Source organism: Branchiostoma floridae, chromosome 2 (assembly GCF_000003815.2).
Source record: "Branchiostoma floridae strain S238N-H82 chromosome 2, Bfl_VNyyK, whole genome shotgun sequence".
Lineage (NCBI taxonomy): Eukaryota > Metazoa > Chordata > Leptocardii > Amphioxiformes > Branchiostomatidae > Branchiostoma > Branchiostoma floridae.
Genome location: NC_049980.1, coordinates 8,025,952 through 8,048,735, shown reverse-complemented (window position 1 = coordinate 8,048,735; position 22,784 = coordinate 8,025,952). Strand labels below are relative to the sequence as shown.

At 41.9% G+C, this 22,784-nt stretch overlaps 4 protein-coding genes across 12 annotated transcripts in view; 2 read left to right on the top strand and 2 right to left on the bottom strand.

Moving 5' to 3' along the window:
* Positions 1–1,312: 1,312 nt before the first annotated feature.
* LOC118432648 (neuronal acetylcholine receptor subunit alpha-10-like) lies at positions 1,313–8,651 on the bottom strand. Its single transcript, XM_035844287.1, has 8 exons — positions 8,522–8,651; positions 5,486–5,625; positions 5,152–5,196; positions 4,602–4,711; positions 3,655–3,793; positions 3,092–3,229; positions 2,430–2,691; positions 1,313–1,758 (listed from the first exon to the last, which is right to left on the bottom strand). The coding sequence occupies exons 1-8, from the start codon at positions 8,577–8,579 to the stop codon at positions 1,313–1,315; spliced, it is 1,338 nt and encodes a 445-aa protein (XP_035700180.1). The 5' UTR covers positions 8,580–8,651.
* Positions 8,652–11,964: 3,313 nt separating this feature from the next.
* Positions 11,965–22,784, top strand: part of LOC118403116 (E3 ubiquitin-protein ligase NEDD4-like) — a 34,945-nt gene continuing 24,125 nt past the window's right edge. For 5 of the 8 annotated variants that reach the window (XM_035801633.1, XM_035801616.1, XM_035801624.1 and 2 more), the window contains exons 1-4: positions 11,966–12,144; positions 12,244–12,326; positions 20,402–20,489; positions 21,144–21,182. In XM_035801633.1, the coding sequence (XP_035657526.1) occupies positions 20,463–20,489; positions 21,144–21,182 (66 nt within the window). In that variant the 5' untranslated portion in view covers positions 11,966–12,144; positions 12,244–12,326; positions 20,402–20,462. Of the gene's footprint in view, positions 12,145–12,243; positions 12,327–20,401; positions 20,490–21,143; positions 21,183–22,784 lie in introns of all 8 variants that reach the window. The other 3 variants (XM_035801607.1, XM_035801642.1, XM_035801598.1) reach the window with 1 other exon arrangement.
* LOC118403156 lies at positions 12,850–16,243 on the top strand. The gene is made up of 6 exons (XM_035801691.1): positions 12,850–13,130; positions 13,307–13,511; positions 13,863–13,998; positions 14,222–15,513; positions 15,737–15,869; positions 16,104–16,243. The coding sequence occupies exons 2-5, from the start codon at positions 13,448–13,450 to the stop codon at positions 15,859–15,861; spliced, it is 1,617 nt and encodes a 538-aa protein (XP_035657584.1). The 5' UTR covers positions 12,850–13,130; positions 13,307–13,447; the 3' UTR covers positions 15,862–15,869; positions 16,104–16,243.
* Positions 13,677–19,188, bottom strand: LOC118403152. 2 transcript variants are annotated; one of them, XR_004829606.1, is made up of 6 exons: positions 18,878–19,188; positions 18,158–18,565; positions 16,646–17,793; positions 16,375–16,443; positions 14,746–16,211; positions 13,677–14,570 (listed from the first exon to the last, which is right to left on the bottom strand). XR_004829606.1 is itself a non-coding variant. In XM_035801672.1 (5 exons), exons 1-5 carry the CDS (start codon positions 19,090–19,092, stop codon positions 15,883–15,885), a joined length of 2,169 nt encoding a protein of 722 aa, XP_035657565.1. In that variant the 5' UTR covers positions 19,093–19,188; the 3' UTR covers positions 13,677–15,882. The 2 variants fall into 2 exon arrangements, 1 of the variants encoding a protein (XP_035657565.1); XM_035801672.1 differs by having other exon boundaries at positions 13,677–16,211.

Here is a 22,784-nt window from a genome sequence, read left to right as displayed (position 1 = left end):
CGGGTTGCACTACATGCTATATCAAACTTTTGCAAAATTGACATTCTGAGGCAACACATTTTAGGCAATGGTGGTATATGGTAGTGTACTAGTGTTGCATTAGACGGCGTATCTAATAGCGCCACCTACCAAGACTAAAGGGTAAGACACATTTCCAAACATGGCTCATTCTGACATTTCAACAACACAAGTCAGCATCTGGAATAGGCACGTTCACTGTTTCGAGTACACATGCAGTGACAGGAATGAGCAATATGTCAAAGGTGAAGGGTCCTGAGACATGAAAAAATATCACGTCTGGACATCGTTAGAAATCGGCACAATGGTCAAGACGGTTACTCGGCGCGGCAAAGGACGATATGAAATATAGAGTTGCGACTGTTGAAGTCAAAATCCAGCGGGCAGTTACCGTAAGGGCGCTGTCGCATAGGTCGTGCGATCGTCGTCCGAGTGCTAATTTCAGGCATTTTGGAGGATAAAAAATATGTCTCTTGCAAAGTTCAACTGTCTTTTACACAAAGTGCTGTTTTGGATCCATGTCGGTATTTGGTTCTGTCACGGCCTGCTTGAAATTGCTATGGCATCAAAATCGTTCGACGATCGCACTCGGACCTACGTGGCCGCGCCCCAACATAAGAAAGCACGGTTTTTATCGATTCATTTGGACATCGAAGTGGCCATCTAGTGGACATCAAAGAATGGTCTGGGACGAGTCTCTACATACAGTGACATTTAATGCGCTGCATATCTAACAAGTATTCTAAAGCCTGTATACGTTACAGGGCTTTTCACATGCGCTAAGAAACGCCCCATGTTAGCTATGGATCAGATAGGTTTAATCATAGCAACATTACCAAAGCTGTCTATAAGTTACATAAGAAATGACCAGACAATATGTGTGAAAGCTCTTTCACTGTGTTAACTTTGCTGAAAAAATTGCTTAACATATCAACTGCTGTCGCTTTCTCATCGTTGGAACAAGAGAATAACTACGTGGATTCAACTTCATTTCGCATATATTTTGCCGTTATGCACATGACGGAAACCTTCATGATGGAAATCATCTATCCAATAATAATTATCACTACAATGTGGTTATCAGAAACAAACTGCTGTTTTACGTTGTTTTTATTCAACGGCAGCAAAGAATAAATCCCGTGTTTTCAGTCAATATGCCATATATTATTGTCAAAGCTATCCACAGGTTAAAGAACTATTTCGTGCAGCTGATAATAACCCTATCAATGTAGCTTGCCCTGTACTACGTTAGCTATATACATGTATTTAGCTTCTGTATCATTTCTTAAAAGTATTAACGGAGTAGCATAACACAAACAATAATGGACGCCAGGCCAACAGCAAACATCAGAGCTCTGTCCACCACAAGAGCCGCCATCTTCCAGTCGTCCTGGTCTGCCTCTTCCCCTTTCTTCTGCCGTGCTCCGACCGAGTATTCCCGGCTGTAGCGTACGAGCTCGCGCAGGGACAGATCGAGCGCGAGATTCGGCGTGTTACTCTGCTGGTTGGTCTGGTTTTTCTGGTCAAAAGAATTGTAGACGCCCTCTTTGTCGTGCTCTGCATGTTTCTCCTCTGCGATGGTATACATACAGAAGAGGCGAGCCAGGTAGCGCAGCAGGAGCAGCCGGAACCAGCGGGGCAGCGGGCGGGAGGGCGGGCTGCTGCAGGACAGGCGGATCACCACGATGGAGGCCAGGCACGAGAAGCCCACCAGCGCGATGGTGGCGGCGAAGAACAGACCTGGAAGGGGGAAACATAAAAGACTTGTTGAGACAGCAGAAAAAATCCCGAACTGTTAAAAATAAGCTACAGCTCTATAGTGAATGTTAATCAACCTTTATCCGCGGGGTGACTTATATTCGTTGTTTTAAAAACATAGCATTTAAAGGACGTCGAGGTGACGTCGACGGACGGTGGTTGCCATTTCAAAATGCATATGTGCACAGTTTGAAACCACTGTCCGTCAACTTGAAATCCTTTCATAACATCTTTTTTTAAACAACGGACATAGGTAACCCAGCGGATAAAGTCGAATTAACCTGTTCTAATCTGAACACATAACATGTTTCGGGGAAACAGTTAGAGGAGAGCCGAGAGGATAGGACACGAATAAGAACAGGATGTATTCCAGGCTATTTGTTTTATCTCCCAACGTCAAATCGAAGCAGCCTTAGGGCCAATTGTTTGTTAAATCTGCAGTACTACACATCATAGTCTACTACTGTGGAGTGAAGTAGACTATACAGATTCGCATCCGGTTTACACTCACAGACAAGACACCTGCTGTTCCATCATTGCCAAGAAACTCGAGTGACGTAATCTGACCTTTAACACGCGTATAGTACTACAGTTAAAATAACAAGTATAAACACTAACACAGTAGTCTAATACCAAAAGTTGTTGGTGCTTACCCAGCTGTGGAATGGTTGTTGAAGTTTTGGGCAAGGACCCCGACAGAACCTGCAGGAAGACGACGAGAGCCAGCAGGATGGTGATGAAGAAGCCCAGCCGCTCCCCGCTGTCCGGGGGGATGTAGAAGCCGAACACGTTCAGTATCATCAAAATGGCGCAGGGTACAACCATGTTGAACATGTAGAAGAAGGACCGACGTTCCAGTTGAAGGGTAAGGAGGATGCTGACGTAGGGTTCGGGGCAGCAGGGATATATAGCCACCTGTGGATAACAAGTCACAACAGAACCGAAAGGGATCAAAGAGGGCATCTACATCGGAGCTTCACAACCGTCCCTGAACAGAGACGATGGGCGCCATAGACTTCCTGCAACTTATGATCCACTGCTCACCGATCCACGTGTTCTATCTACATAAAGTGACGTCACGGCAACAGCGGGTTGTTCATTCCTTGACAAAGACTGGAGCTGTTCAGTTGAAAATGTTGGTAAGTCCAATTTTTGTGTTGGATATTACAGTTCAACTAGTTCAAGAATAAATATCTGCCTACACCGATGAACATTTAAGCTAAGAAACCGAAATGGATAATCTGAGACTAGGAAACACAATTGAAAAGCGGTATAGAATAGTTTGATAGCAGAATAATGTATTTCCGACTGTTACCTTTCTCTCCATCGGCGCTCCAATCAGAATCCATTCCACGTTCGGAGTGAAGCTCCCGCGGTCTACAGCGGGCGTCACAAGGGACATGTTCAGCTTGTCTCCAGTGTAAATCCAAGATCCGAACTCAAGAATACATTCCTGTAAAAAACAAAGGTGCCGTCGTCAATGTCGTCCAATCCCAAATAAAGAAATATGCATATGTCCTCCTTCGGGCATACCAATAATGCCCAAGAATAAGTGGCTTTGATATTACACAGAGCCCAGGATACCAGTCTCATAAATAAGTGCACACCTGTCTCTCCCCCTTCAAAATCGTAAAGAATATGATATTTGCAGCCAATACCAGGTCACCATCCGTGGGGTAACCTATATCCGTTGTTCTTTTACAGACAGAAAAACTGCAATATTCTAAATCCAATAACGTTATCAGTTTGTTTTGAAATTTTGAAAATATTGCAACCGTTGAAAGCACCGTTCTTCAAGGTGATGTACATGTCCCTAAATACCGTTTGTAGAAACGACGGAAATAGGTTACCCTGTGGATAAAGGTGAACGGGCGTTACCTGTTTGTCGAAAGGAAATCTTGAAATATCCACTGGGCATGCGCTGGTGAAGATGGCGGGCTGGAAGTGCGTCACCCGTCCTGCACTGGTCACGGTGACGTCAGTGATGGCCTCTATGGCACCGTACGTCTCGGCTATGCTGTCATGACGACATACAAACATTTCTGTCAAGCAACACTTATTAATAGCTTCTTTGCTATTCCGTACGCGTTCCCAAAGGCTAATTGCATGTATAGTTATTTGGGGGGTCAGACGAGGGCAATGTGGCAATGCACTCAAGTTGGTAACTTATATTAACTTAACAGTACCACATACACAGTACTGACAGAAGGTAATGGTAGACCATCGTAACAAATGAAACACACCAAATACTAGTGTTTAGTAACAATCGTATTGACAAGAAGGTGTGTAACATGGACATAGTCTGTACATTCACTCAGTAATGTGCAAAGTTGTGATCCATTTCTTAACAATTGTAGGATTATAGCCGGCTCCAGTAGGGTGACAAATAAGAATACGACCATTTTATAAACAGCGCTGATGATGTAAAGCACTTAATGAAATTAAATTTCCACATCTCCTGATAAAAAATTAATACAATTAACTCTTTATACATCATAGTAAAATATTCATTGGCTTAATTTTCCACCAGTTGCAGTGACGTGTGGAATGCTATTTGAATAACACGGAATAAGATCATATTTCTTATGCAGTTACAAAAGAAACCATACATTGTTGACTACATCTGACGTTATGTTTACAACTGTTTAAAGAAGCAAGAAGAAGTTGAACATGTACATACTAGAATACATTAGTCTATGTAGATGTGGTAAGATACCAATTTCTTATATAAAAAGGTGTACCATATCGCCAGCGCTACGACCTGTACTTAGCTTGTTTCAGCACAAATATACTATAAAGGTATTTCATTCATTAATTCTACCCACTTGTTGTAGACGAAGATGTCAGGCCTCCAGATGTCAGAAGAATGGATGGTTAATGAGTCCACACCGCCGTGTTTTGAGGCGTTCCACGTCAGGTACTCATCTTCCCAGTACTGTACATGAAAATGGCATCATAGAAACAAAGCTACAAAACATTGGCAAAAAAACATAAAATTGTCTTTTTCAAGGGGCCATGATCTGTCTGTCACTGATTTATTGGTTTATTACGATGCATTTGCAGCCCTATCCGGCCTAATATTCCATGGTTCTAGCAAATGAACAAATTTGTACAATTGTCATCACATAATTGTCATCACATAAGATGTACAGTTAAAACATAGCAATCAACGTAACTGCGAACAAATGGTGAATTGTCTTTTTGAAGTTTGAAGGACTAAACAGACATTTGAAATTTGATACTGGGGTTTACATAGAAGTTGATGGCACGGAAAAGAAACTTTCGTATTTTGCATATTTGGTGAGTGTTCGTTTGTTGATTAGATGATTGATAACAAACTGTAGGACTAGGAACTGGATGATATGCCATACTTACCAACCGCAGCCAGATGTTGATTCGGAATGCCTGCGCTTTTTCCGCCTGTGAAGGACAAATGAATACCCTATTATGTATGAACACGTCTTGGCCGTACGATTTTGGAAGGGTCGTTCCGACCACTGTGTCATTGTAGTCGCAGTAACAACAACATGATTATTATAACAATAAAGACTACGGATATCAGCTTTTGCACAGTAATAGTGTCATAATATTGTAAAACCCTTCTTGCTTAACGAATGGTATCACATTTTGGTCATTTTATTTGTCACTGACAAACATGAAGATGCGACACAGATTAATCATTGAGATCCATCGAAAAAATTTTCCTCACCAATTCAATAATCTGCCGGAGGGAAATGTCGACGGCCACATTCACGGGTGTGGAAGCAAACTTGACAGGCCGCAAACTATTGTCGTAGTTGGCCAAGAGGGACGCCTTCAGGGTCGCAGCCGCATCTTGGCCGAGAGACTCTAAAAATGATATTATTTTATTATACGGTTGATATGTGGGTAACGTTCCCCTGTTGCTGACAATGACGTTCGTGTTAACGCCAGTTCACCTATATCCGAGGGGTAACATATAACCGATGTTTTTGCTAAAAACTGTGTATTGAAATGGAAACAAATTGAAATATCTTAAAATTATCACAGTTTGAAACAACTGTCCGTCGACTTGATATCCCTGGATACACTAATTTAAAAACAACGGATATAGGTTACCCCTCGGATAAAGGTGAACTGGTGTTATAAAGATGATAGAAATATTCTTTTTTTTTCTTAAACACATACAACACACTGTAGCTTCATATCATTCACGCTGTGAGCATGGTATGATAGCTAGCAAAACCTATACCAGTGTAGCAAGGAACCGCCCACAAACCTATGATGTTCACAGGATGTAAAACATATAAGAATCATATTAATTTGATCGTGTTGATGGGTTACACTCAAAGACAATGAAAATGACAGGTCGCGGCATTATAAAGCTCAATACATACACCTTTCAAACTTCAAAAAGGACTACCTGTACACAATGGCCTCACTATCTCTTGGGCGCAACGTACCAGGACAATCCACATACTGACAACCACCAACACCAAATACTGACACTAACCGCTATTGTCTCTGTGCATATAGTGAATGGACCAGAGTATGAAAGTGGTGTTAATGCTGTTAACTGTACATACCTGACATTAATGCCAATAGTGTTGAAAGGAGTAAAAAGCCAAGAAAGATCCTCATACTGCCCATCCCGTAACTGGTACAGACACGATCACATGGTTAAAGCTATCCACATGGAAAACATAGAGTGAATGTGTAATGATCTCGAAGAAGCATTCAAGCATATGATTTACTAGTAAGCCAGTTGAAAATTGGCTCACGCTCATCTCTTTTAACTATGACTATGGATTCGCACTATACTTTTGATAGTTAGATTTTGATATTACATGATCCGATACTTGACTTTTTGTTCACTTCACGGCCGCAGACACAGACTACAATTGAGAGCGATAGATCGAGGATTGTTCTGATCCGTCATCATCACGCCAACTGCCATGCTGTGTACGTACGGAACGAGATTTGAGAAGTGCTCCGAATGATCCTTCATCAAAGTTTGTTCTCATCTTCGATTCTCATCTCTTGAATGGCCCCACCAACCTCACTGGTCCCACGCAGTCACTTGTAAATTTACACATTTATGCTCTATCCTAAATTAGTGCATACGAATAAAAAGGTTTACTTAAAGTGACTTTCTATGTCAAAGTTTGCTTGTCTTGGTTCAAGACAAGCAAACATTGACATAGAAAGTCACTAGAAAGTCCGTACAAGAGCGCCATCACGCCATTGCGGATTTCATGAAAAGTGCATGCAAGCCCCGAAACTAGCGGTTTACCCGCAGAGTGACATTTGTGACCTCTGCGTAGGCGGAAGTTCGCATTCTACACTGGAGTTCCCCATTTGATCATTTGTAATCAGATCTATTTGGACAAGTGTAATCGTCCCGGAACGTACTCATACAACTTGGTCGGACGATGCATTGACTTGTAACGGTATTCTTCCTTGGTTCACTGATGACTTGTAGGATTCCAGAGAAGAAATTCGCCACTGGTGTCCGGTATTCGCCGAATTATGACAGAGCCGGAAGTAGCTACAGGTATGTGTAACTTGAGCAACCGGATAAACCCGTGCATTATCTAGTCTGCAGTGCCTCAAGTTAACATTCTCGAGGCCACGCAAGGGCTTAGAACTTTAAGAACCCCAAGCCGCCGCTTGGCATCAGAACGCCAAAGTGGTCCAGAGTTTTTAAAAACTTCACAGACATGTGTATTTATTGGTATTCTTAGATACAATAATTGATGACCCACCTGGACAAGGAAGCTAACAATTTGCCATAATGCTAAAAAAAAATGATAAATTGGGCAATTGCCAGAGATGGAAGGTAAAAAAAAACATCGACTTCGCTTGACGAGGAAAAAGATCGTAGATGACTGGACATTATGTAGAAGGTATAATCGTAACAAGTCAACAGAGACACATGAAAATCGTGTTAATCTCCAGGACCTGAAAACAAGGCCGAGGACAGAACGCAGTACGAGTATGACCTGTTCATCTCCTGCCACGTCAAACAGCTACCGTGGATTATAGAAATGTTACTGCCAGCTTTGGAGAACCCACCACTTTCGCTGAAGGTATGTGTTTCTGGGCGTTGTTTATATCTTTTCGCGTGTGAGGATTTAGGTCAAGTATACGGTATTGCATAATGCGAAAACTGTAACGTTAGACGCCAATGAACAAGTGTCATAAAGCCCCCTTTACAAATCAAGAATTTAGCTCGGCCTGTTTTCTGTCTAGCGGCTGGGAGCTCAAACTTCTTTCGATCCGAACATGAGAGCTATCTACCTCCCCAAAATCATGAACATAACATGCCCAGAGCACGAGAACCAGAAGTTCAGCTGCAGTACCTATGGAAGCCACTAGAGTGCCCAACTTGATTCCCAGCTTCTGTCATAGCCTACCAAAACACCAAACATCAAGCCGTTCTTACGTAGCCTTGTTGAAAGACACAGAGACACACACACACACACACACACACACACACATACACACACACACACACACACACACACACACACACACACACACACGCAAACACACACACACAGAGACAGACAGACAGACACACAAAGGGACACACACACACAAACAAACGTTGCTGAAGATCACAGGAAGAGTAGCTATACAATGAACTTGTATGTTGCTAATTTTGGATCTGAATAAAGTCAAATGAGGTAATAAGTGGGAATAGAAGTCTCTAATTTCCTGTTTCGCTTTGTGCAGGTGTATGTGTTCGAGAGGAATTCCTTACCGGGTGAGGTGATCGCTGACGCCCTCGCCACCGCCGCCCACACAAGCCGCAAATCCATCCTGGTCTTCACACAGGACTACCTGCAGGAGGAGTGGAACCAGTTCGAGGCTAACATGGCGCAGGCCACCAGCCCAGGTATTGGGTGACGAAATCAAGAAAGTTCCGACTATTCTGTTTAACGTTGGATCAAAGTTTTACACGGGACTGTACCTGTTCCAAAGTTTACCTGTCCCATCTTCCTGCCCTTGTCCCGGACACGGTGACACTTTATAAACGATATCCCAATTTGGGACTTGAAATTTGATTATAGAATTTAAAATAGATATATTCTAAAACTAAACGCGCGCCCAACGGTGAACAGAGGACTTTGGTACACTGTTGCAGACACACTGTGGCACTGGTCAGATCGTGTTTTTTTTTAATCTCCTCCATAGGCTGCAACACCCGCTGTATTCCGCTGAAGCTCCATCCGTGCCAGATCCCGGACAGGTTCCAGAGCTACCACCCGCTGGACTGCACCAGCCCCATCATGAGGAGATTCTTCTGGTTCAAACTTCTCAAGGCCCTGGACTGTGGGGTGGACCATCACGCACACTTTCTTCAGATGAAGTGTAAGATATCTATTCAATTAACAAAAAAAAAAAACTCGAGAGTTCACACATATCCACGGGGTTACCTATATCCGTTGTTTTAAAAAAATGACAGCGGTTTCAAATTGGAATGTTTCCGAAATATTGCAGATTGAAACCAGTGTCTGTCGACATGGTATCCCTGAATAGTAAATACCCTGTAAAACGGATATAGGTTACCCTGCGGATAAAGGTGAACTAGCCATAACTTCAAATGAGTAAAGATTGGAGTGGTAAGTACTAGTAGCTCATGGGCATCCGCTGGTGTTGAAGTCCCTATTTCTTTGCAATTCGAGTTAGTTATTGAAGCCCTCGGAATTTCCGTGACCCTTCTCTATTTGGGTCACCTGTTACTGTGCATTATCACGATGCCTTACCATTCTCACAAGCTTGTTCTTTTCCACAGATCCGTTCCGGACACCTCCATGCTAACCTACATACAACTTATACACAGATACAAGAACTCGCCTATACCATATCTTGTGAACTTACTGAACAAGTGACTACCCCCGAACTGAGCACTTATCCTAATGTATGTTTCACTGCATTGATAAGACACTTGATTGTATGTAACTATAGTGTTGTACGACAACTCTTCGTTTCGTTATTTTTATAATCCTCACGGAACGACGAGTTCCCTTCAATAGTATGGGTACAATTCTCAAATGCTTGTAATTGTACTTCCTTTTAAGATTGTAAGATAACGAAGAGATTTTATCATGGCTGGTTTTAATGTACATAATTGTAAATGACGGCGCAATTCAGCTACTGCTGCGATGCCGTGCATCTGTAATAAAACTTGTCAAACTTGTCAAACTTGTCAAACTTAAACAACAACGTAAACCCAGGGAATTCCGGCAAACCGACCGTCCGTATATAAGTTATATAGTTTCAACTCATGTCACCGGCGAATGAACGACGCCTAAATACTCCAGTGGTGACATTCGAATTCAACAGAATAGCCATTGCGTGCTAGAGATGCATGTTAACGGAAGTTCACCTTTATCCACGGAGTAACCTATATGCGATCCGTTGCCGGTTTTGCAAAAAGCCGGGCACTGGGGATCACCAGATCGACGGAAGGTATTTTCAAATTGAAACATTTTCAAAATTTTGCAGTTCGAATACACTGCTCATCGACGTGATATCCCTACATAGTAAAGGCACTCGTCGGTCTCGCAGGACCATGAGTAGTACACAATTCTACACAATGTACTTATTGTTTGTTGATATCCCTACATACCTTGTTTTTAAAAACAACGGATATAAGTTACCACGCGGATAAAGGTGAACTAGCTAGCGTTACATGTAGTCGAATTGAGTATGATCAGTATGGCTGGGTCGACTCTATCCACAAATATCCACAAGCCAATTGCGTCGTCATCTACATTGCATGCAATGGAATGACCATAAAAGTCAGTTAATATGATTGTGCATTATGTATTATTGCATCTTTTATGTCGTCTCGTTACCTCATTGCTTAGATAGTGATTTCACTTAAATATATTAACGTTACGTTATATTGTACATCTATATTGTACTTCAGCCATAGATGTTCTATTATAAGTCCACGAGGGCTTGGTGCTATAGATACGTAATAAATATGCGTTCATTAATATCAAGACCACGTCGCATCATTGTCTATCATGATTGGATTTGTTATCTAGATCTTTTACTGATCTTCCTAATTTACTAGTATCGTCACCGTTGTCACTTTCTCTTGTACTCAGTTTCAGAAGTCATTGGTTCAACAACTTTGAAGCAACAAATAAAAGAGTCTAAATTGCCTAAACTGACTAAATACAATGTACTGAAATTCAGAAATGGTGATTTTTTTTGTATATCAAAAGTTGTCCATCCGTGACCGCGAACAAGTGTACAACAACGGCTATTACCTGCTGGGCTACTAATAGGTAAGTAGCAGCGACGCCTAGCGTCTCTGTCAACAATAGACTGAAAGTGTTCCGCAAAGTCCTGAAAAGCGGGAGCTTTAATCTGTGTTACCTACTATCAGTGACCGTGACCTACAGTGACTTCAACGTGTCAATTTGAAGCTAAATAGGACGATGTAATTTTCCATCATCATGTGATGTAGGGCGCAACATCGTGATTCCGGTGACACTACACGTCATTGGTGAGATGGAATTTTCCGATTGTTATCAACACATGAAACCTTACGTCACGGTGACAAAAATAGACTTAACCGATCACCTTCTTTCATTCTCCACACAGAATGATATCCATGATTTTCAATATTGATTTCGGATTTTTGCGTTTAATAGCCCATGATGGGTGGTAAGAAAAGAAAAAAAAAGACTCGAAAAAGTCAGGCATAACATATGTCAAAAGTAATATTAGTCCGGGTGCATGGCTTTTATATATATGTCACCAAAGATATCATTATTAAAGAGCAACTTTGAATAAGACCTCGTTTCATTTCGTCGAGAGTGTCTATGTCACAGTATGTGTATGGAAATTTCCACCACGAAATGACACACACACACACACACACACACACACACACACATCGACAGGACCGGAGGTTTCGCAACATTGCCTTTACTTTTGTACATCTGCCCCACAGGTAAAGTAAGAATCACGTGCGGCAATTATGCAAATTTCTTCCGCCTTCATTCGTTGCGCAAGCGCCAAGCCTTTATTGGGTCGCGCCAGGTCACCACCGCCTCAAAACCTAAAGTACTCACAATGTTGTATAAAATAAAACAATAGTTTTACGCCTAAAAATTTCCCACTACTCTCCATAATCCTTTATATAATCCATCTAAATATTATACTTTGACACTTTTGGTATGATTTTTGCACAATTTTCTCCAAAGCAGACTGTATTTGTTTCTTGGCACGTTTTGTTGCGGTTAAGGGTAGTTCGAAGTTGAAAACGATATTCCCTCACAATTTGGTAACAACACAGGAGTTGTCCATGGCGGCTCCACACGTAATAAACCGAGCCCATATAGCGGCTTACCTGAGTCCACGGTGAGTACAACTCCTCCTGTAACTATCTCAACATCCTGAGAACGTCCCGGTGTAATATTATGGCGACCTGACGCCTTGTTGTGTTGTTTTATGTTCCAGATTCAGAGCGAACCAGTGAAGGTACTTCGCGTCAAAGTGATCGCGGGACTCAACCTCGCCAAGAAAGATATCTTCGGTGCCAGGTGACAATGTCTCCGTTTGTATTCCTACCACAGCATCCACAATATACCAGTACCTACGTACGGTTTCCGTGTAGATATTACAAGGAAACTTGCTGCAAATTGTGCCATTTGGCGCTAGAGATGGCCAGAAGTTACGGACTGTGATGGTATTTGATTATGGGGAGGGTCTAGGGTCTACAGAGGAGGGGCGGGGACCAGATATAATTTTCAGGATCTTTATACTTCATGAATACAAATGAGATCTAGAGGATAACCACATATGATATCCTTATATTGCCGCACGAACCTTGTTTTAAAGTGTAAAGCACCTTACTGACTGTCCCAGTGTATGATACATTCTTCTAAATCTGTAAATATCTCAAGAATTCAAGAATTGCAAAACCAGATCTTAGGTTGAACACCTGATCCCAGGCCTTCTGACGCATAGTAATTTTTTCTTGTAAGGAGGCACTGTAGCTGATATGTCATTGTCATACAATGAAACGAAATGCCACAAATATCCTAAGTATGTACATTGTCTGCAGCAATAAGCCACCTCACATATTCAGCGCCGCGTGGAATTGTGGGTAGAGGTCAGAGGTTAATGTCACTTCAAATCGACGCGCGAAACCGGCGTACTCCAGTGTTTTGATCGGACTGTTGTTGGTTTGGGTGTCTCTCTCTTTTTTTTCTGTCAGAATATGGAGTTTGAATGTGAGAAAGATTCAAAGGGTAGCCTTTGGGGCCATTGTGCCATTTTTGGGTGCGGAAATGGCAGAGGAAAAGTTGAAAAATGGCAAGAGGACGAGTGCGCCACTCACCCAGGTTTGTTTCCGTATATTTTTTCCATCTGTCATTCTGTGTTAATTTTCGACGTTTTATTTGTTAGGCAAACACTAAAATTGTTATATTTTAGCCAGTGTTTGTTTGTTTGTTTTACCGCCATGTGGCTTGTTGTTGTTGTTGTTGTTGGCTTAACACACCGCCGGCCGATACACAAGTTGCGTAAGGTTCCGAGCCACTCACATCTGGTGGACATGTATGGCCGGCTGTCCGTCGTAACTTGGCGGCTCTTCGGAAACACGGGACCCACGGCTTACCTTTCTGCTAAGAAGGACTACAGCCATCACCAGTAACCTCGGATGCACAGACGGGGATTCACAACCCCGGCAGCGTCTACACCACCGCGCATCATAAATCTTATGGGTAAATGATTTGCATTTGGAACATAGCATGGTGTCAGATATGGTCTTTATCCTGGTGAAATGTAAGTAATGATTGAAGATAAATCTATGGTGGCAGATACTAATATTTTGCAGTATATAGAAGTTTTTTCTACAGTTGCTATAAAGTAAAATGCATGGAAACAGATTTGATATTACAGGTATATTTGTATTTATTACAAGTCATTGTTATATTAACACATTCATATGTCTAAGTCATTGTTTATGTTCTTTGTGTATTTTATTCCTTCCAGCAAGTCACCTTCCCATGACATGTGGATTACTATATAGTTAACAAACAAATATCTTGCAAATTTGTCAAATCTTTATACAGGCTACAAGCACAACACAGGACAATGCACGTGTGCACCCCCCTTTATTCTGTGGACCTTCCCAACAGAGATGAAGGATGCAGATGGGAGGAAACAATGGATAAAGCTGGTGAACAGGAAAGACTGGAAGCCCAAATCGTAAGTACTTAGAATGATATACATATGGTAAAACTTGAATACCCTTTATGAACAAATATGTAAAGGGAACCTGCAAAACAGTCTTTACAAAGGAATACATTCAAGTAACAATAATACAAAGATACAAAAATCAAGTATTTCTTATGTCAATTATGCATATTTCAGTGTGTGTATAGTTCACTATAGGTTTACAGTGATAATTTTTCATATTTTGTCTTTCCAGGAGGTCAAGGATATGCTCCAAACATTTCTGTGATGGAAAGCCAACGCTCACCAACCCATACCCTACCGAACACCTTGGGTACGATGCCAAGCCACCCTCTGCACGAAAACCACCAGCAGTTAGAAAGCCACTTCAGCCCTCATCTTCAAGTAAACAAACAACAAGTAGTAAAGTGGTTAGTGAGCCTAAAACACATCTACATCAACACTCTGAGAATTCTAAGAATTCAACTAACCTGGCTCCAGTGTACCATACAGTTTCAACTGAGCATGACGGGCAACTGACGGAAGACCGTGAACACAGCTACAGTGCAAAGCCACAGGACATTGCTTGCCAGAACTGTATCAAACTACAACAAGAAAATGAAAGGTTGAAAAGGGAACTTGAACTGTTGAGGGGTGGGAATGCCAACAAGAATCTCGACGAAACAAACAAGGAAAACAAGCCTACAACAACCCTCACAGGAAAGATCATCAATCGTTTCACTAGTACAGATAAAAAAGTATGTAGAAACACTGGCTTACAAAGTAAAGCTGCCCTAGATGGACTTCACAAGTCTGTAGAACAGAAGGCCACCCAACTGTGCTACTGGAGAGGAAGTAAGGCTGTCCACATGAAGAAAGGAGTTAGAAACTTCACTAAGAGCCCCAAGAAGTTTGGACCAGCGCGCAAGTTAGGTAGTCGAGATGAGCTCATTCTAGTTCTCATGAAGATTAGACTCGGTGTTACCAACACGTTACTATGTGACATTTTTGGCATCTCTGAAGGACTCTGTTCCAATATCATTAATACCTGGATCCCCATGCTAGCATCACATCTAAAGTCACTCATCTTCTGGCCTGCAAAGGAAGCCATCCTACAACACATGCCCCCAGCTCTTGGCAAGAAGTACCCCCAACTAAGATGCACTATAGACTGTACCGAAATTTTCATACAAAGACCGCGACGCCTGGAGCTACAACAGTTGACCTGGAGCGACTACAAGAAACACAACACCATAAAGTATCTTGTTGGCATCGCCCCGAATGGCACCATCACATTCCTGTCAGATGGGTATGGTGGGAGATCTTCTGACAAGAGTATCACACTCGATTCTGGTTTCCTGAACAAGATCGACCCTGGGGATGTCATCCTGGCCGATAGAGGCTTTACAATAGCAGGGGACCTGTTGCAGAAACAAGCGCGCCTGGAAATCCCCCCTCCCAGCTCAGGATGGACTCAACAGACAGCATCAGCTGTTGGGAAGACAAAGAAGGTGGCCAATGCACGGATCCATGTGGAAAGAGCAATTGGTAAGATTTTGTTCAGTCAAGGGGGTTCAAAACACTTTCTTGTTTAAGTAAGAAGTTTAGTGAAGTTTCAAGTCAATGACTAAAAGTAATGTTTGTACTAGTGTGAGTAGACACATGATATATTGTTTTAAACTATCTGTCAACCCTTTCATGCTACCTGCAACTAGCCCTCGGACATGAATTTGCAATAAACTATTGCTTGATTAATGTTTTATCTTTGCAGGACGTATCAAATGGTTCGCCATATTGCAGAACACCTTGCCGGTCAACATGGTGCCTATCATAGATGACATAGTTGTTGTTTGCGCAGCCCTCTCCAACCTGCGGCCTCCATTGGTGGGAACATAATGTTACAGGTAAGTTAGACATTTATTTTTGACATTCATCACAATACCAGTCATCACTCAGATTGTCCATTTCAAACCCAACACAACCCCAGTGGAACCATCTGAAGCACTTGTCGCACCCAACACTGTTATCAGTATCCTCTGTAACATTATCACAGTCAGAATTACAAATTCCACATAGGTACACAGGTCCTGCTTTTGGTGCTTTCTTCTGTCGCCTAGTCACTCTCCTTTTCTTCGCAGGTGGTGGTGCAGGTGCAGCATCTCGGGCTGTGGAGTCAGGAGGATGGACCGTGTCTGTAGATGCAGCCTCGTTGACAGCATGTGCAGATTCCGGACAGTCAACAATACCTACATTGACAAATTGAAGAAAAACATGATTGTATGAACACAAGGAAGCACATACATGTATGACAATAGTCACTGGGCTTAAATGGTGTTCTCATGTATCATATGTTTTAACTTGTTGTATTTAGCATTTAGCAAGATGTTTAAGAATTTGTACATGTCTTACCTGGAGTCTCAGGGTCCTCGCTCTGAGATTGTGTACCCTCGTCCTGACTTGTGGATGCATCAGTGGCATCTGTGTTAAGAAAAGGAAAGAAGAACTTAACTCAACATGTAAATTTAATTGCTAAATATGGTTGCACATTTACAATGCAATAGTGAAAAATATTGTCTAACACTCTTGAAATGCATGTATTACATATTATGCACTGTGATGTAGCACATGTTTAACATATTACTGCAGGCATAATATAAGATTTGTCTAAAACTTCTCTTACTGTCAGTACGATGTTGGAGTTTTGGACGAATGATCTGCTCGAAGACGAGTGATGCTGCTACACGTAGTTCTTCTTGGTGTTTCTTGTCTGCCGGCACTCGCTCCAGATGGTACCCATGGCTCGTGTAGACGAAAAAATCACACCATGCTGTGTTCGTGGCTAACAGTTGCATCTGTATCTGACTGTAGTAGTTGTGTGTATGGCTCAGAATGAGAACCCCTTCCTTCTTCTGCAGGTAGCTTGGTGTTTTCTCTTTTGGGTCTGCATTAGCTATGGATAAGGGACACTTGATCTCGAGTAGGCCATTTGGCGGGACACAACACTGGCAGTCCACTAGTCCATCAGGGCTAGCTCCTATATAAATGTGTTCTTGCATGACGAACAGTCCTGTCTCTTGGACGGTGAGTTTTTTGTGTCCCTTGCTCCGCATAGCTGTGATGTAGGCCTCTCTAGCTGTAGGTTCCATTCTCCTTCCATACTTAAGTGCTGGTAAAGAAGATGGAACAGACCTCTTCCCGAGAATGCCATCTAAAACACTCTGTGCTATAGGAGTGCCGTTGGCTGCCTTATCTGCCATAACCAGTACTGGCCGCGCTACGGAGGCTGTGATCCTTCCAATTCTTTGTTGTGTCCAGTTGGGGTTGGTTGACTGTGCCATGGTGGCTTTGACAAGGGCATTAACCTGTTCTGTAGTGAATGTCGGCAGGGTGGGGAGTTTTACTAGATCAGGGAGTGGTGGCGGCACACTTTCACACGTCTCCAAATTGATGACTCCGTCAACATTCATGTCATCTTCAACTCTATATGCAGTAGTTGCTGTTGGCATTCCATACTGGAAAGAACAGGCATCCTTATTTGACACATACAAGTCAGACATTAAGTCCTCTAGAGTTGGAGGAGCACTATTCTTTGTAGGGCTGAACAGCTTTCGAGCTGGCGTGTTGATCGGCTGTCTCTTTTTACCTTTAGACCACTTGGGGCTCCACCACTCCATGTCATTGACCTTGTGTGCATCTGTACTTACAGTCTTCCTAGGTTTAGTCCACTCCACAGGTTTTGACGTGGATGACTTATTTGTAATCCCCGTTGCCCATGCATGGTCCATCTTGAACAGTACACCGGCCACATGGTTGCATGAGGCTCCCAAGCTGTAAAGAATTAAAAGAATGTGTGAGCAATATTTAAATTTGCTTGTAAGAAATAATGATTTATATCATTACCTGATAATTAAAGAGAATATAACTAGTATCTATTTCTAGAGGACTACTTGTCATGCAGTCTAGGAAAAGAATTCCATGTAATGATGCAGTACAAATTGTTTAGAATTTTTATTGTCCTGGTTGAAATGGTCCAACATGCACTTGCAAACAACATTGTCTCTACAAGCTGTTAATAAAGCATTTATTAGTGTGGCACACATACATTGACATGCCTTGCAATACATTCAGGTATGTTAGTATATTACTTTGTACACCATTTGATTATTTGTCTTGTCACAGTAGACAATATTACCCAGCAAAGCAGGTGCAATAAGCTGTCAGGATCTTCCCAGTAGCCTTCTGCAGTGCAACCCATACTTGGTGTGGCTCGTCATTTCTTCTCTGGGACCTAGCACTTGTTGACCTAACGAAGCACACCTCTGACTCGTCACTAAGTGGGTGGTACAAGACTTCATGGATGAACTCAGCATCAAAGTATGAATATGCCTTTCCGTCCTTGTAGTCCCCCATAAGTTTTTTACGCATATCTACTTCAGGATCTGCTGCCCCCAAGCAGAAGTACTCTGCCATATCTGCATACATGGTTGGTGGCCAGTGTTGCATCCCCTCTTCCTCTTTTTTCCACCCACATTTCAGGTCCACTAGCGGATCGGGCAGTCTCTTGCCATCAACAGTGAGGATGGAATTGTAGTCTTCACATCTAAACAAAAGAAAAAAAAATCAGTATGGTAATGAATAGGGGTGGAGGTGGAAATCATCGACAAAAAGACAGTGAAAAAGCCCAGGTAACTTCTCTACTAGTACATTTTGGCCGCAAAAGACGCATGCCTAGAGGGCCTTCCTGCTCTGCTCTTGGGTGAATAACGCAAAGGCAAGGTTTGACCGAGCGTTCCAGGTACAATCCGCCGCCGGTGGGTTACACCGAAGGATGGCTATAACGATCACATAATATGTGGATATACAGAAATGCACATAGGACTTACTACGAGGACAAGGAACAAAGAAACCTTACCTCTTCTGTTGTTCTTCCTGGGGAGTCGGAACTAAGGGCGCGCGCATTACTGTGGCTCCGAAGGCCAGAGCCCGGAGAGAATTGACATCTTTCGTCACTGGAAGTCCTCTCTCCCTCAAAAACGGCACCAAACGGTCTTTGTTCCAAAGATCAAAGCTAGCCAACGTTACTTTTGTGTCTCCCGTGCACGTGGACGTGGAGGGCACGCCAGCCATGTTTGTGTACGCGAAGTGACATTGACCTTCGACCTACCCACAATGCATTGCGCCCCGCACATGCGCGGTGGCCTTTACGAGGAGGCTTATTAGCTTCTGAGTTCTCTACATTATCACATAGCTTTATTGCACAACAATTACGTATGGCAAGTAAGGTATATCTACAGGTACATAAATACTGTTCCATCAGCCTAATCTACCAATAACAATAGTGGCTTTTATAATCATTAGAGGAATTTCTGATGTCTAGACATTCTTCAATATATTTTCCTGTAAATTACCAAAAAAAAGGAAGGGGTGGGTACTGGTACCATTTTTTTCTTATTATTAGGCCTGTCTGGAAAAAAACGGACATGATAAAATTTGGTGGAACTGGAGGTTGGACAAATAAACAGATTATATGATCAGGAATTCACGCATTTTGGGGCTTTGGGGCTTACCTTTCGAGGAAAATATTAAGAGCGATGCACAGTACTATTAGTAGAGCTTATAATATATTCATAATCTACAAAATTTTACAGTCAATCATACAGAGGCAGTTAGTCTTGCAGGATTTTAGAACGCCAGTGGGAGTCAACTAGTCCACAATACATACTTCTTTGTAGCGAAATTGACCATTGGGTATCGTCCATTCACATGTTTTCTCATACTGAATCAGGTCCAGGTCCGGAGATCCTCTGGACCTGAACTGGACCTGAATTTTCTGTACCTGTACCCACCCCTATACTGTAAATACATTTAAGTTCGCAGGGAATTAATTTTGCAGTAGCACGAAAAAGGACTGTAAGCAGTGGTTTTCCGTTTGCAGTAGCATCATGCACTGTAGTCTCTTACTAAGTTACTGTCATGGAAAAGTGTTTGCAGTGATTTTAAGTTTGAGGTGAATTGGCAACGCGAAAACCGCTAACATGAAACCACCGTGAAAACTTCTGCATTTACACAAAAAAAATACCGATATTTTATGTAGGGGTTGTCATGTGTCAGTATGTGCTTAAATTTGCTCTTCCAGTCCATTCAGAATGACGAATATTGTAAACTGCATTGCAATAACATATTAAAATGTAAATCATTAACTCTGTTGTTGATGCAGGAATGCAATATTGACAAACAGTGAAAACTTGTAATGTAAAGATCATCATCATTGTTGCGGGCTACTTGCCCGGACCAGGTCCACTCTTTCCTTCCAAACGATACGACTGCTGAAAAAACTCCTTCCTTGTAACGATACAACTGCTGAAAAAAACTAACAGCTATGATGTGAATTTCCAGTGTATTGTTGACTATATTGTTCCCTTTTGTTCCCATGCAGTGATCCGTATGTACGAGTACATTTGTACCAGGGCAATGATTCGGTGGAAGGGGAGGTTGTTATGGTTCAGACTAGGACCATCAAGAAGGTAGGCAGGCAAAGATATGGCTGCATTGCCATCTTGTTTCTGTTCACCTCAAAGAGCCTGCATGTGTGTGTGTGTGCATGTGTTTGTGTGTATGTGCATGCATACATGCGGTCATGTGTTTGTATGTGTGTAATTGTGTACATGCAGTGCACATCATAATCAGTGGAATGTAGAATCAGATTCCTCCCCACATGAAACAATCTACAAGCTGTCTACGCCTTGTTGCCCTTTTAACAAGTGACAGACTCAATTTTTCTTTCTTATTATAGTCTGTTGATAACAATGACACGTGTGACTAATCTAAAACCAATGATAAAGCCTATGATTACTTGTTTTACTCTTGTAATTTTGATAAGACATGCATGAGGTGGAGTTTCTTTGAACTGGTTGACTGTATTGTCTGAGTGGGCGTTGGGATTTTGCTGTCACTATATGTACATGTATATTGAATTGAGACAGACAATGACCGATATTTTCATGTCAATATTCTTTTATTGTTTTTCTGTGTACATTGTTGGACATATTCATGTGACCAATAACATTGATTGTACCAAATGTTTGGATTTTGTTACTCCTGACAATATAACTGATATTGTTATTCTATGGAAGCTTATTGACTTTCATTGACTTGTTTTTGTTTACCTCCTCTAACAGACCTTGAATCCAAAGTGGAACGAGGACTTTTACTTCAGGGTAAGCGTATGTAACCTTCCTCTTACATAGATGGCTCGTGATCTGGTCTGTTGTGCTTTGTGCAAAGATGTGGCCAGTCTGAGTCTGTGTTATACAATGTAGCTCCCTTAACAAGCTTAAGGGTGAGATTATATTGTTCCTAAAAGAAGTAGACCTCAGATGAACTCTATACATATATACATGTAGAGACTACCCGCCCACACAGGGTTGACTCACGCGGCAAAACCTTACGATATCAACCCTGCCTTTTTAGCATCAGAAAAATGGTACTAGGGATGTGGATACTAGCCAATTGTCAGCCAATCAGAGAAGTGCCTTTTTGTTGTCCAAAGGCGCCATATAAGGCACCTCATTAATATTCAAGAGCAAGAGGACAGTACCAGCATAATGTTTTGCAGTTTTCATAGGTACCAAATTTGAGATTTGTCAGTTCTGTGGATATAGGGCAACCACGGCACCACCTAATGCCGACCAAGCATACAATGAAACCATTATCATCACTTAAAAATAAACAGATCTTTGTGCATGCCGCGCTGCTGTTTGTTCGATTTGGCGCTGATTGGCCCACGACAACTCAGGCAAGCTTATTAATATTCATAAGCAAGGCATCTCTAGTACCCTTTTTTTGAGGCTAAAAAGGCAGGGTTGGTATCGTGAGGCATTGCCGTGAGAGTCAACCCTATGTGGGAGGGTGGTAGAGGCACGAAATAGGACTATTTTCTGAATATAGCCGTACCTGTTTTATTCTATGTATAATTGATGAATGTAAAGTGATGAAAATACCTTCTCAATGCAAACCCCCAGCTTATCTTTTGATCAGCTTTCTGTTTGAGGTGAGTCTGTTACTAAATGGTCACCACATAATACAGACATAACAAGACTGACCTGAAGGTCACTTCAAGGTGTGACCTCAAGGGCATTCCAAGGTTATAGGATATACTGTATCTGTAACAGCATCTCTTGTCCGTTAGATATAAACATCATAACTGAGCTCTTATTAGGCCATGTTGATTTGATTATATTTAATTTTCAGCCATTTCCAAAAATAAAAAAAAGTTTTCAACCGTGCTTTGAATCATACACAAAGCAGCTACAAATGGAGCAAATATATGCTGTGGATGGAAAATATTGACTTCAGAAAACAGATACTAATGTCAGCATCAATTGCAAGGTCAAAGAAGATGTGAAAACAAAAAGTAAAGAACATATTGTTAGGTATTGAAGACTCTGCATATACCTGCCAGACCACTTAGATTTCATAATGAAGGCAACTTTTTTGGCCTAACTTTTTTTATTCGCACGCTGGCATCAGTTTTGGGGTTCCTGGAGGATGTTATCCATACGACGTCAAATCATATCGAAATCAACGTGGCATTACTAATGGTCACAAAGAGTGAAGGCTAACTGACACAATATGAGAAACAGGGGATACAAAGTCTGCTCAGAAGTCTACAAGTAACTAAAAAGCTGCGATCATCCAACAGACTATTAAGGGTGGGCTGGTATAAATAGTATATCATACATTTGGCCTTGTCATTTGCATATCACCCTTACATTATTTCCAAGAAAGAAAACTACACCTTGGAAAGTTTCACAGAAATT